The following is a 14,047-nucleotide window of genomic DNA, read 5'->3' as shown; positions in this document are numbered from 1 at the left end:
ATGCTCCCATCTAAGAGTTAAGTACTTAAGGTCTCTTGACATCACCCCTCCTTCTGCTCTGCTCTGCTGAGAAGACAGAGAAAGGTGCACACACGGAGGCAGGGAGCGGTCACACACAGTCCCAAAGGTGTCATGTAAGCAACAAGAAAGCAGACAAGAGCACCGTGGCTTCAAAGAGTGTGTTTGCATCTTTTTATTAGAAGCATCCATATTACCCACACGCAACCCACTGTAGATTTAACAGCGTTGAAGAGAATAACAAACCTTGAAGAATTACTAAGCTATAAAGTCAGAACCATTATGGGAGACAAGCAGCACTAGATAACAGATTTCTGTGGCATCCTCACGGAGTGTGGAGAGTGGATGCTCAAGCTACAAAAGTTCATCAACAAACGTGGTTTTAAAACTTAATAACTGTCTTTAAGAGGGAAGAGTCGCCCTTCACATGCACATTAGTGGGCGGTAAAACACAATGTCTATCAGCCCTCTCTGTTTTTCTCTTAGAGTTCCCTTAGATCAGCGCGGAACACCTGCTGTCCTTCCTAAAGACAAGCTGGCTAGATCGGAGTCCTAAAATAGACCCGTGTTTTTGGTAATTTAGTGAGGAGCTGGCAGAATTCTTATCACAAATACGTGCTTGAGCACCAAATTTATCATAAATAGGTTTGGTGTAGCTTTCTAACCTCACCAGTTAAAGGCACACAGAAAGATCGTAGACCATCCTCGTCTGAACGGGAGTGAGCTCTCTCTGCCTGCCTGGCTAGTGCAGGAGCAGCTGCAAGAGGGCCTCCTCATCTCACCTGTCTCTGGAATGAACACACTGTTTTACTTGCAGAGCCCTCTCAGGACCCCTGGTGTTGGCTGTATCTTCCCCCTTCTGCTTCATTAGAATTCAATTTGACCAATAACAATTTCAGATGCATGACAAGCAACAGGAATTTGGTTCATTGGAAATCCACTTCTTTATTCCTTTCTCACCACATAATTTTGCAAAATAGCCCTCAGCCCGGAAAATGACTTCAACCTACTGCCTGAAGTGTACATTTATTTATTTGTTCACTGATGCAGGGGGAAGACTGAGCTAAATCAAGTGAGATGCATGCACGTGTTCCTGAAAGGATAATTTTAGAACCCGTTTCAAAGCCGATTCTAATTCAAAAATGCCCCCGTTACTTAGACCCATGTAGAGATGTTACCCGCTTTACAAAATGTCATCAAATAATTTGAGATTTGCTAGTGTTAGGAGCGAGAGCAGCTGCAATAGCTCCTTTTCCGAGAGAAGCAGGAGAAAGGGGGATGGTTTATTAGGAGAGCACACGGGAGGGTGTAATAAAAGGGGATGTGAGAACCAGGGCTACTGGCTACGGGCTGCAAATTCGGCATGGTTGCAGGCCATTCTCGTTGCAGGCAGGACACCTGAGGGCTCGATAGGACTCCTTGAATCTGTTAGCCAGCATTGAGAACTTGCTGCCGTGGCACAGAGAACAGGTGGCAATGCCGGACCCCTGGCAGTGGAGACAGTTGTCCTCGGGGACCAACCCATCCTGCAAGGGACAAGTCAGGCTTCAGTTAGATCAGCGATTCAAGCCCACCCTTTTCACAGAAATCAAAACAGTGCTAGGCCTTGGCAAAGACTGGAGCAGAACTGTAGAAAATGTTTCTCATAAGCGCTCCTGGGGAAACGGCCAGGACACAGAACAGCAGTTGGATCAGAGAGGATTTCTCAGCTGAACATCAGGACCGCGTTATCTTCTGCCGCCGCATCCGACATTCTTCAACTTTCTGCTCTTGATCACCCTTGTTCCCGTCTGATGGAAGCTCAATAAAGGCCAGACGTGACTTTTCCCTCTGCCAGACAGAGGAACGAGCCCATGTGACAAACCTTAGTGGGTGCTCAAAGAAACCAGGAGCTTCCTTCCCTAAGGGTTTCCCGTGTCTCGTGCATGGCACCCCCACAACAGCCCAGGGCGTACCTTCACCCAGGGCGGTAGGGAAATGCCATACTGAGCAGACCTGGTAATGTCAGACACATAGCTTGGAAGAAGAGGAGGTAGATTTTGATCCCTTGGGACTGAGCACCAGACTCCATGCCCCTCTGACTGTTCATACAACCATTCACTGTGGCCCTCCAATACCAGGCGCTCAGGAAGGGATGTTTTCTCACTGGGAGGCTGGGTGAGTGAATGGATTAGATCTGAGCTCTTCTACTATTTTATTCTCTTTGAGAACTGGGTAAGGCCTAGTGATTAAAGCCCCAGTCTTTGCGGAGCGGACAAAGGCTCAGGAAGTTCCACTCCCACGGGAGACCTTACTGGCAACTGTTGACTACTGGCCAAGGAAGACTCAGTTTTCTCCAGGGGTTCCACCCTGGAGTGGCAACCTGTGTTCGGGTAGACGGGCCTACACCTGTGTACTCATAGGTAGCACTAAGTCGACTCAGGGTTTTTTCTTTAAGAGAAAAAGATTATGAAGTAGGGAGGGAAAGTTGCAAGGGGGATGCGTGTTGAAGGGAAGGGAATGGGAAGTGGATTAGATCAAAACCGTGTATGGATACACAGTGAGAGCCTGTGTCAAATGAAAAAAGATTATACTTGTATGAAATTCTCCATAAAAACACGAGCTCGGGGCTGTGGAGCCAATGGACTAGAACGGAAGCTGATGTCTGATAAGGGCAGCACAGCGGGACCTTCGCTCAGCCTCTCCTACTCTGTCTCACTACTGAGAAAACAGGCAGGACAGGCAGGAAATGCCCCCCGCCCAGTCCTGGAATATTAAGTGAGACAGCACATGCAATCACAGGCTCCTCTCCTATTCCATATCCCAAGCTCCCCGTAAAAGTCAGTTTCCTTCTCAGCCCACAGTCTCCTATCAACAAAAAACGCCCCTCGGCTATGTCTTGAGCTAAGACGTCTGAGACATCTCACAGAAATGAGCAATTTCACACTCTTTATAAGCAGAATTTCCCCAGGAGCGGGCTACAAACCAGACCACCGCCGGGTGAATTTACTACGGAGCCCCGTCCAGTTCAGCTTCTGAACGGCCTTTCACACCCATCTCAGGTTCTCCCACGCCCAGGTTCCCAGCCCAGGTGCACCAACTCTGGTACAACACCCATTCTTGTGAGAAGCTTTCTCTGCTCAAGCCAGTCCGGTTGAATTGCCTATCATCCTGGCCATCTCGGGGAACACAACTTGGAAAACCCTTTCAACAGATAATTGCCCTCCTTCTGAAACCACATAATTCAGAGTGATCAATTTTTTTTAAATCTAAACCTTTCCCTTTTCTGGGAGCCTTAGGCTCTTATCCATAGATGTGTCTACACAGCCCTGCCCACTCCCACCTGTTTCCAGATGTCAGCTGCTCAGTTCTTTCCAGATAGACTTACCCACCCATTCTTCCTTTCCACGCAGGGTTACCCCCAACCAGCAAGTCTCCCATTCCATTGACCCTTCCTGAGTCGATGACAGGAACCTTACAGTGGCTTCATCAGCACTTCCCAGACATCCAGAGTCACATTTAGATAATAATATTATTATCATTATTATTATTAAAGTAGTGCCTGGCACAGTATTTGTTCACATGCTGATCTACCCTACACAACAATAAGCAGGTCTGAGAAACTCTCTTCTTTTTTTTCTTTTTTCCCCTTTCATTGGAAATAGATTCTTTTCTCTTGCAATCTATTCTGATACAGTTTTCTCTCCCTCTGCTCCTCCCAGTTCCTCCCCTCCCTTCTGGATCCACCCCCTCTCCATCTCTCATTAGAAAAGAACAGGCTTCTAGGCCATCACAACCAAACATGACAACATAAAATACAAGATAAAGCAAAAACTATCACGTGGAGTCTGGACAAGGCTGAACCAAAAGGAAAGAGCCCTAAGGGCCAGCACAAGAATCAGAGGAACCCTCTCCTTAAAATTCTTCTCAAAATATTTAGCACCAGGGATAAAATATAGCTGCATGGCATAGTTTAGAATCAAGACCCAAACAGATCCTACCAATGCACTTCCTCCTCTGGTCACTCTTTTGTCACTCTGTGACCAGGAAAAGGGTGCTCCTGTTGCTCCCCTCAGACATGCCAGCTTGCACAGCTCTGCAGACAACGACCAGCACAAAGCCAGAGTCTGCAGTGTTTGTGCTCATAACGTTGGTATGAACCTAATTGGACTGCTGTCTCTAGTGACCTCTAGTGAGTTACTTGACCTCTCTGAGTCTCAGCTTCCCTAGTGGAAGAGAAGACTGTTGGTAATACATGCTCCAGGGGGTCTTCATGAGAAGGAAATGAACTATTGCACAGACAAATACTGAGAATGGTAGCTGTCTCTCGTGGGCCTTCAGAAATCAGTAGCTATTACTGTTGTTATTATCTTAGCTTTCTACCTCAAAGATGAGATCGCCTCATGGTGCATTAAAGTGCCCAGAGGTTTACAGAGACAGTCTCACCAAGCACGGAGCCAGAATCCTCCCCTTGCAAATGTCTCTGGGGCTTGATTCCTTTATTCTTCTCCTTTGCTTTAGAGCTGATAGAGGTTCAAGGTGGCCCGGCTTTCTGCCTTGCTCTACTGTTTCATCGGGCTCTCTCTTCCCAGTTACAAACGGCAGAGCAAAGTGCCCCTTAGCCAGAAGGGTTTCCTTGATGTTCTTTGACCCTTTCTTTTAGAATAAAACTTGTCTGGGCATTCTTTGCACAAGGGATCGCAGAAACAAATAGTAATGTCAACCAGAGTTTAAGGAACAGACAAGGGAAGTGTAACCTTTCCCGGCAAGCTTCTGCCACACAACTCTGCCCCTGTTTACAGCACTACAGAAGAAAACAGATCTGGATTCCTTGAAACTGAATTGAAAGGTGATTGTCACCTGGAACCTGCCACCATTGCCTTTTCTTTCAGGGCTATGGAGTGATCTGCACCTGCCTATTTCTTACTGTGTGGGGGGAGAGGGGGGAAGTGTTCCCCCCCCCAAGTTACAATACAATAAGAGAAATAATAGAACTAAAGATTTATACAAAAGAAAGGTGATGTTTACAATGTCCAGGCTGTCCCTCGCTGCCATGCTGGGTTCTACAGACTTTTTGTAGAAGACAAAAGAAGCAACAGTGGCGTGTTTCTTACCAGCTGATGCTTGGTTCCAAATTCCATTATGTTTCCCACCACAGACAATACTGGCTGAGCATCAATTATGTACCAGGTTTTGTTTATCTGTTGTTGTTATTTTTTTTTTGAACCTGGGAACTGCAATATTGCATCCACCATGAACACAGCTTCTGCCTTTGTGGAGATCAAATCCTGGTAGGTATAAGCAAATCTTAACCACAGAATCACAAACAAGAAAGTAAAGTTGAAGAGGTGTGCCAAGTCCTAATGGGTTGATTCTGGGTGTGTCATCCTCATGGGAGCCATCGAGGGCCCTCAGGGATGCAACCTCCACTGAGATATCGGGAACTAAAGGCAAGAGAAGAGAAGACCTGGGGACCACTGCTTGAGGAAGGGATCTGCCTCTGGCAAGAGAGTGGAAAGAACCTATGAGAGATGGACTGATGGATAGACGGGTAGTGGAGGGAGGAGAGGGAGCAAGGGCACAAGAGATGTGTATCAGATAAAACCAGAGACACTAACACTAGCCAGGCAACCCGGGACTTTCTAAAACACATAAAGAGATTTGGTCTTATCCCAAGCAATGGAGCATCATGGAAAGCTCTGAGGGGTAGAAGGGCTAGGAAGGGAGTGGCAGAAACAAAGGTTCTCATTTCCAAAGTGCCACATTGGGTGTGAAATCAGTTCAAAGGGTGGATGTGAGCCAAATTTCTGGAGCCTTTTTTTTTTTTTTGAAGTCCAAGAAAGAGTTCTGGTGGAGTCGATGGGCCAGGAGCGAAAGAGAGAAGAGAGGTTTTAAGAGGGAAGGTGGAGAACTAGGTCGTCATGTAAGGTAGAGAAATGAGAGTAGAAATACTCGGCACCTTGGCCTAAAGTCATCACTCAGAGATGGCTATGACTTCCTCATTCTCTTCACCTCAGTCCTCTCAGCGCAGGGACATCATTCAGGTCCCCAAAGCCCTTCTTTCATTTTCCGGGCCACCTCATGGGATATTACAGTGAGTTCCACAGAAACAAACTTGCATACAAGGGACCCTGGAGTGTGGCGGTCAGTGCTGACAGCAACATACGGCTCCATTGTTCACTTTCAATAGACTACAAAAATTCAGTGTGTTGCGGTTCACAGGTGCTTGGTCTTGTGGGTTTACAAATGGAACCGGTTTCAAGTCACCCAAACCTTCAAACTGACTCAAGACTTTACAGTATCTTCACTGATTGCGGACTGAGTTGTTGACCAATAACAGAGGCACGAGTGAACCCATACAAAAGGGAAGGGCAGAACTGGGGCTGGGGATGTAGGTCAGTTGGTAGAGTGCTTGCCTAGCATGCAGGAAGCCCTGGGTTTAATGCCCAGAACCATGTGAGCCTAGTGTAGCAGCACATCTACCTATGGTATCAGCACTCCAGAGGTAGAGGCAGAAGGATCAGAAGTTCAAAATCATCCTCAGCTATGTTAAGAGTTTGAGGACAGCTTGAGCTATAGACTCTGTCTCAGAAAAAAATCAATAAATAAAATAGAACAGAGCTGATTTGTCCCCAACTCTAAAACCCAGGGTTCATAAGCCACAACTCATAAGAAAAGCAATGGATTCCTAATCAGATGCGAAAAGAAGTCATCCAAAAAATTAAAGATTATAAATATTTAAAATGTGAATGTCTAGTCATTAATATAATATATTATATATAATAAAATAAGTGTGAATTTATATTAGCAATATGCCATTATAAGCCAATAGGTGTTAAAATTCCCTCACACTTTAGCAAATATTAAGTGTTGTTATTCAAAAATGTTTCGGGAGGTATTGCAGGAGCAGAACAATGGGCAGGCCGCTGCTGCAGGGCCAGCCTGGGGGGAAACAATGGTGCTGACACACCTGTGTGTGCTGATTATGGAGAAATGTGCCTTCCGTCTCCGGCAGGGGACTGTCATTTTGCTCCCTGTCGCCATCGTTTTCTCCTGTGCTCATCAGAGCCTCCTCCTCAGCAACTGCTTCCTTCTGGAGGATTCTCCTCATGAAGTCCCTTTTGTCCATCGGGGTCCGGATGATTTTCAGGTTGTTCGTGTAGATGATTATCTTCCCAAAATCTATAATCGGTGGAGGCTAGAGAAACAGAGAGTGGGCGTCAGCCATCACCAAATTCAGGGTGGCAGAAGCTGCCCAATGCCCTTCCCAACAGGAGAGAAGAGTTTTGCACCCACCCAAACTCTGACTCATCCCACTCCAAGGCTTCTTTCCAAGGTTTGTTTATTCTTTCTAAAAGTAAGAAGAGTCCCTTTCCTTCTTGCTGAGGATGGGAACCAAGGAAGCTGGACCACTCGGCGGGCAGGACTGTAGAGAACAGGGTCCAGAGCATCTGTTCCCACTGTCCCCCAGGAAAGCCAGTGCAGAGCTGGGCACATGCAAAGGGACTCTTTTTGTCTCATTTGAATATTTCTCTATTTGTCTGTGTGTAAATAATCTTAGCACATACCACTTGCTGAACACTGTGTCAGGCATCATGCTAAGCATTTTACTGACAACACTTCCCTACCAAACATCTCTGTGGAGGATATGGTATGATTTCCACTCTCTACAGGTGCAGACTAAGTCCCAATGGGGTCAAATACCTCACTAAAGTGACAGAGCGACTTGGAAAGTGTGGCTGGAATTCAAACCTAGTACTTTTTTGGAAGTTTTAGATTCATTCTTTTTTTACTTTCTGTGTATGAGTGTCTTGCTTACATATATATGTGCACCTCACAGATGTTTGGTGCATGCAGAGGTCAGATGAGGATGTTGGATATCTTAGAACTGGAGTTATGGATGCTTGTGGGCTCCATGTGGGTGCTGGGAACTGAACTTGGTGCCTCTGCAAGGGCAGGAAGTGCTTTGAAACACTGAGACAACTCTCTAGTCCCTAAAGCCACGTTCTTTGTTTCCTTTCTTCTTTTCTGTCTTTCCTTCCATCTTTCAGGGTCTCACTGTGTAGCCTTGGTGCCTGAATCTCACTATGTAAACCAGGCTAACCTCAAACTCATCCAGATCCACGTGCATCTGGTTGCACGTGTTGAGATTAAAGGCATCTATCACCATGTCTGTTTTCCAAACTCCTATATTCTTAACACCTATATACACAATCCACAAGCATTCTTTTCTCCCCAAATATATCTCTATATATCATATATATTAAAATATATACATCAAATTACAAAAAGATACATTAGTGAATATACCCTGTCATAATCCATTTTTGTTATTCAGATAATATGAAATACTTGTATGAATATACTTCTAAACATTCATTGTTAATAGTTAATGTCTCTTTCTATGGGTTTACCATGTGTTACCTAATGTTTTGCTCATAAAAGAAAAAGACACTACTATAGCACACTGAAGAAGCTAGATGGAAGACAGGATTGTAAGGCTGTAGTTCAAAGGCAGAGAGCTTGCCGAGCATATGTGAGGCCTAGGGCTCAGAATGTCCAAGACTCAGAAGACGAAGGAGAAGAAAGGGGAGAGGAAGAAGAGGAGAAGGAGAAAGTGGAAGAGAAGGAGGAGAAGGACCAAGAGAGGGAAAGACAAAGGCAGAGTAACCACTCAGGGACCACTTGACCAGGAATACACAAGCTTTGCCCAGTTGCACAGCTGGGAGGGAAAGAGCCTTGGATTCCAGTTCTGGTGTCCACTAGTTACAAGACACAGTGCAGTCGTGTATTCTGATACACTCCATTTTGGTCATCTGCATGCGCCTTGACATCCAACTGGTAGCTAGTTACTTAAATGCAAGAGAACTTCCACATGTGTGCTGAAACTCCTGAGTTCTGTCACCTCTTAGAAAATCTCCCTGCTAGGAATTTCCAACATCGTCAAGTTCGGCACTATAGGGGCTAATGCTAGCTGGGCATAGTGGTGCATGCCTCTGATCCCAGCACTCTGGAGGCAGAAACAGGCTGATCTCTGTGAGTTTCAGATAGCCTGGTCTACAGAGCAAGTTCTAGGACAGCCAAGGCTGCCCAGAGAGACCCTATCTTCACTCTTCCTCAAAAACGGGGGTTGATGCCAAGCTCCAGGGCCCTTCTCCAACTGGTTATATATTTTCAGTCAAGTAACTAAGGATGATATCATCTTCTGAGAATGGAAGATGATAGGAAAGATACAGAAAAGTGGGGTTTGCAAAAGCTGTTGATAATATGCAAGTGTGGGCGTCATTGCTGCTGTTATTAAAAACTATTTTTCAATAGTGTATGCACACTCATGCTGTACAGCCAAACACCCCAGCATGAAATATTTTTCCTGGTTCTAGAATTGTATAAACCCAGCCTGCCAGAGTTAAACATTCTCATATTTAGGTATTCAGTTGGAATCTAACATGAACAAGATGTCAACATTCAGACTCCAGTAAACAGCCATGGGGTTTTTCAATGATTACTTAAGCCACAGGCTTCCTGTCTGGCCTTCTTTTCTCCTTCTTCAGGGGATCCAATTCCATTTCCTTTTGTTTTATGCACACTGGATTCCCATTTCACACTCTGGATTATCAGTTTCTGACATCGGGAGATAAGGGTGGTGGTACTTTTGGAAGGCTCTGTTTCTACTTCCTGCAATAGCCAAACGGTTCAGTTACCAGGAAGTTTCCTCATATCCAGGACTCTTTTTCTTTCAGTTTCTTCTTTTGAAGACTAAACTCTCACTGTGCTCAAGGAATGGATGACCATCTGCTTCAACCCTCTGTCCCCAAACCGATCAACATCTAAGACAGCAAATACTTTTACTCCAAAGATGAAGGACCCCAACCATTCTGAACGTGTATTTAATTTCAGTCCTCTTGCTAGCCAGAGCAAAGCTCTCTGGGTGCAACTATAGTTTACAAGGTCTGGTTACATCTTCCTGTGAGGAAGATCCACTCTTGCAGGATAGAGGGCCAGCTGGAGCCAAGAATCTTTTAGCCTTTTGCACACAGTCTAGAATGGCAGCGTATATTGGAAAGTATCTGGACACATTCGGGTTTCTATAGCCACATGCCTATAAACGGTTATCCAGACACTAATGAATACAGAGAAGCGTTGTTAGATACTAGAAATTTAATAGGCCTAGGATTCAGGGAAACCCAATTCAAATTTTATTCAAATGTTATTTGACAACTATGTTAGATGGACAGGTTATTTTCATCTGTAAATCCTGTAACCATCTGTTTTCTCAATTTGAAATTTCCTTTCTCATTGAAATATTATGAGACCATTTAATACATATAAATCTGTTAAGTAAATGTCACCTCCTTCCTTTCCCTGTCCACAATTTCATGAACCCTACACATTTCAGTGAGTTTTAATTCCTTAATGTGTTTTTATTACCTATCACCACCTTTTATACCCAAGACATAAAATAAAAGGTAGACTCAACATTTCCTTAAGAATTTGTTCATCACTACAACAATAGGTACCGTTTGCTAAACATATATCGGGTGCCAGGTACTTGCAGGAATTATCTGTTTTAATCATCTTAATAGCCCTTCTAAGGAAGGCACTTTAGCTATTCTCAGGCCAAGATGATGTCGTTGGGGCTCAAGAAAGTGAGTTTGCCCAAATTCACACAGACATCAGAGCCCATGTTTTGCTTTTATCATTACAATACACATAACAGACAGCTTACTCGTCTAACCATTTATTGGCATAGAGTTCCCTGAAATTTACATTGTTGTCCAACATTTATCTTCAGAACTGTATCTTCCCAAACTGAAATGCTAAGTCCATAAAGAGTGACATCTTCTCTACCCCAGCCTGACAACAACCATCCACTTTCTGTCTCCATTGATTTGTACCATCAGTACGTCATGTCGCTGCAATGGTACGGGTCTCCCTGGTTATGCACGGCTTATGGCTTATTTCATTTAGCCTAATGTGTTCAAGCTTCATCCATGTTGAAGCATATCAAAACTTTCTAAGGTGTTGTGATATTCCATTATGTATACATACCACTTCTGGTGTAGCCATTCACCAACTGATGAATATTTAAGTTGTTTCCACCTCTAATTGATGGTGAATTTCTGCAAGCAGTGATGTACAAATACCTGTTTGGGTTCCAAATGCTTAAGTGAATCACTGCACTTAACTGCAACCCATCACGCTGTCATAGGCAGCATTTAAGTGGGGTGAATTTATAGCTCCATCCACTTTTGGGAAGTCATGAAGCTCCAGATTTTGTTTCCTTGCTTTTCATGAATACCATCCTGAACTGTTTCAGTAGGTGGGCTGCCCAGATCCATCACGGTCCCTACCATACTGCCACACTTAGAGCTTGATGACAGTGGGATGCAGTCATTGGTGGAAACACAGAGAAAGCAAGAAATAACGAGCCCCAACAGGAATTCAACTTTCAACATGACCTCTGGAATATTTTTGTTTTAATCTAATTTTGTAAATCTATGTCAAATCATTCATACATGTGCCAAAGTCGGCATCTGAATTAGCTTAAATTATCTATCATAGCTTTTATGAACTATGCCTTTTAAAAAATCTCAGCTTCCAAATAAGAAACAGTTGCAAAGGACTATTATAAGCAGAAAACATAGCTCAGTGCCTAGGACACAAATAAATAGCAATATCAAGAACATCATCACCACCATCATTATTATGTAATGATCTTGTTTGTTGAAAAGAAACATGATATAGAGATTAAAGTATGGAAAATCAGGGGATCAAGATCCCTATTCTGACTCAACACCTTAGGTCCTTACAGTGATGTGTGGCCTTTAATCAACTTGGCACATAATTTTCCTCCTTCACAAAATAGAGATGACCATACCTCGCCTTTTTCCTTGAGAATGAGGTAAAGATAAGACTATGACGGACATAGAAGAAGACAATCCATGGCAGCACTTTATAATGCATAAAACATTCTACTAACATGAGGGATTTTCATTCTCAACCCCTTCATACAAAAATGAAACCTGCTATTGGTTTTGATAACTGGATATTACAATTATCTTTTTGCCAATATCAACAAGTCCAAAACATTTGCCTGCAATACCTATTTTCTTAGGAAATGAACAATAAAAATGATTAAAAATAATTATCTGAAAAAACCCTCCCAAGATGAAGACAAATCATGTTATAGTTATCATTAGTAACTTAGATACATTACACATAGGTGATCGTTAAGAGAAACAACATTCATACTTCCATTACCATAAGCACAAACCCATCTCCTAAGAGTCTGGAAACTACTGAGTATTTTCCATGTTGTCTTAGCTTAAAATAGAGTCCTTCGGGGGCTTCTGATTATCCCTTGTTCCAGAGAAGCTAAGGAAACCTGCAGGAAGAGTTTGCGTCATTGAACTATTAGTTCAAACTTCTTCTCCAAGAAACATTTCCTCTGTTTGATTTGCTTTTCACCATTTCTTCCCAGGATTCCAGCTACCTAGTGTTCGTATTAATGAGCACTGGGAAGGCAAAACTAAATAAATAGACCGACAATTTTAAAAAGCAGGCAGTAGGAAGGTGATAAGGAGGGGAAAAAAAAAACAAGTCACGGATAAAATACAGCAGAGTAATTGGCTGGAGCAAAATGGGTACCTTCAAATATTCAATTCTTTCAGGAAACGGAATGACCTACTGCTGCATAATTCTCCAAAACGACAGGCTGGCAACTCGAAAACCGCTGCACCTCTATTTAATTTACCCACGAAGGAAACTCAGCCAAAGACCCAATTACAGTGTATTACCCGGGATGGAATCTGAACGCTGCCTATGCTCTTCACACTTTCCAGTGAGTAGTCAACCTGCGTGTTATTGTTGTCCAAGAAATATTATTCTAATAACGGCTCCCCATTTGATGTACCTACAGCTCTGGCCAGTAGCTGAACTTGAGAGAGATGCTTATCTTGAAGCACCTTGGTATTTTGCTAGACATATTTCAAGGAGCCTACCCTAAAAGCCCATAACCTCACACAATACCAACCTTATGGTCATTCGTCTTGTAGTCATTGAACAGAGGCTGGCTGCCCGCCAGAGAGTAGGCACTGCCATCTCTAAACACGCTGATCCTTTGAGCAGTCAGCTTAGGGGAATACAGCTGAGGCTTGGGGGCTTCCCCTGACCCATAGACACCATCCATTGGTTCAAGGGCCTCCTGGAGAAAACTGTGAGGGTATTCCTCTTTGGGTGACTCTAATTCCTGCCCATCCTCAAAAACCTGCTTCAACACTCGGCCGCTGTAGGAAGAGGAGATCTTAAATCGTACTTTTCTGGGTTTGTCGTCGCTCTTGTCGCTCTTCTGATTCAGTTTCTTTTCCGAGTCCTCCATCAGCAGGAAGTTCTCACTGCGGTTTCTAGGCTTCCAAGCAGCCAGTGGAACCAGGCTCTGAGAAAAGGGCATTTTATTTTCTCTCCTTCTGCATATGATTAATTCAAGTTGGTTCTGAAGAACGCTCAATTACAGCAACTGACACCCGCACATTAAATATTGATAGACCTCCTGAATAGGCAGGTGATCATGGCTACGTGGAGTAGAAGGAACAGAGAACAAAAGGAGTCCTCTTCCTGGTCTCAAGCGTACCCCTAACTTTACCCAAACTCTGGTTTTTCTTACTCTGGGGGAGAATACATTGATTACCATGATAAAGTACCAACCCTGTAACACTTGGTCAATTAGCAATTACCTTGTTATCGTTACCAGAAACAGCTATAGCCTAGTGAGGAGGTTCAAATACATGCCCATGGGACTCTAACACCATGTCTGGCCCCCAGCTTTTCAAACAGAGGCTCGGGATACAAAGCAGTTTCTTGGGATTTCTTCTTAGACTAGGAAAAATCAGAGGGTCCAGAAGCCGAGTGACTGACTCAGTAGTTAAGAGCTCTTCCGGAGAACCTGAGTTTACCTCCCAGCACCCATACAGTGACTAGCAACCATCTATAACTCCACTTCCAAGGCTTCTCACACCCTTTTATTTGGGGGGGGGGCTCCACAGGCACATGT

General features: G+C 44.0%; 1 protein-coding gene across 1 annotated transcript; it reads right to left on the bottom strand.

Moving 5' to 3' along the window:
• Window positions 1–222: 222 nt before the first annotated feature.
• Window positions 223–13,386, bottom strand: Grxcr2 (glutaredoxin and cysteine rich domain containing 2). The gene is made up of 3 exons (XM_075968760.1): window positions 13,031–13,386; window positions 6,968–7,195; window positions 223–1,544 (listed from the first exon to the last, which is right to left on the bottom strand). Exons 1-3 carry the CDS (start codon window positions 13,373–13,375, stop codon window positions 1,362–1,364), a joined length of 756 nt encoding a protein of 251 aa, XP_075824875.1. The 5' UTR covers window positions 13,376–13,386; the 3' UTR covers window positions 223–1,361.
• Window positions 13,387–14,047: the final 661 nt, after the last annotated feature.

Source organism: Microtus pennsylvanicus, chromosome 4 (genome assembly GCF_037038515.1).
Source record: "Microtus pennsylvanicus isolate mMicPen1 chromosome 4, mMicPen1.hap1, whole genome shotgun sequence".
NCBI lineage: Eukaryota > Metazoa > Chordata > Mammalia > Rodentia > Cricetidae > Microtus > Microtus pennsylvanicus.
This window is presented reverse-complemented; position numbering and strand designations above follow the sequence as displayed.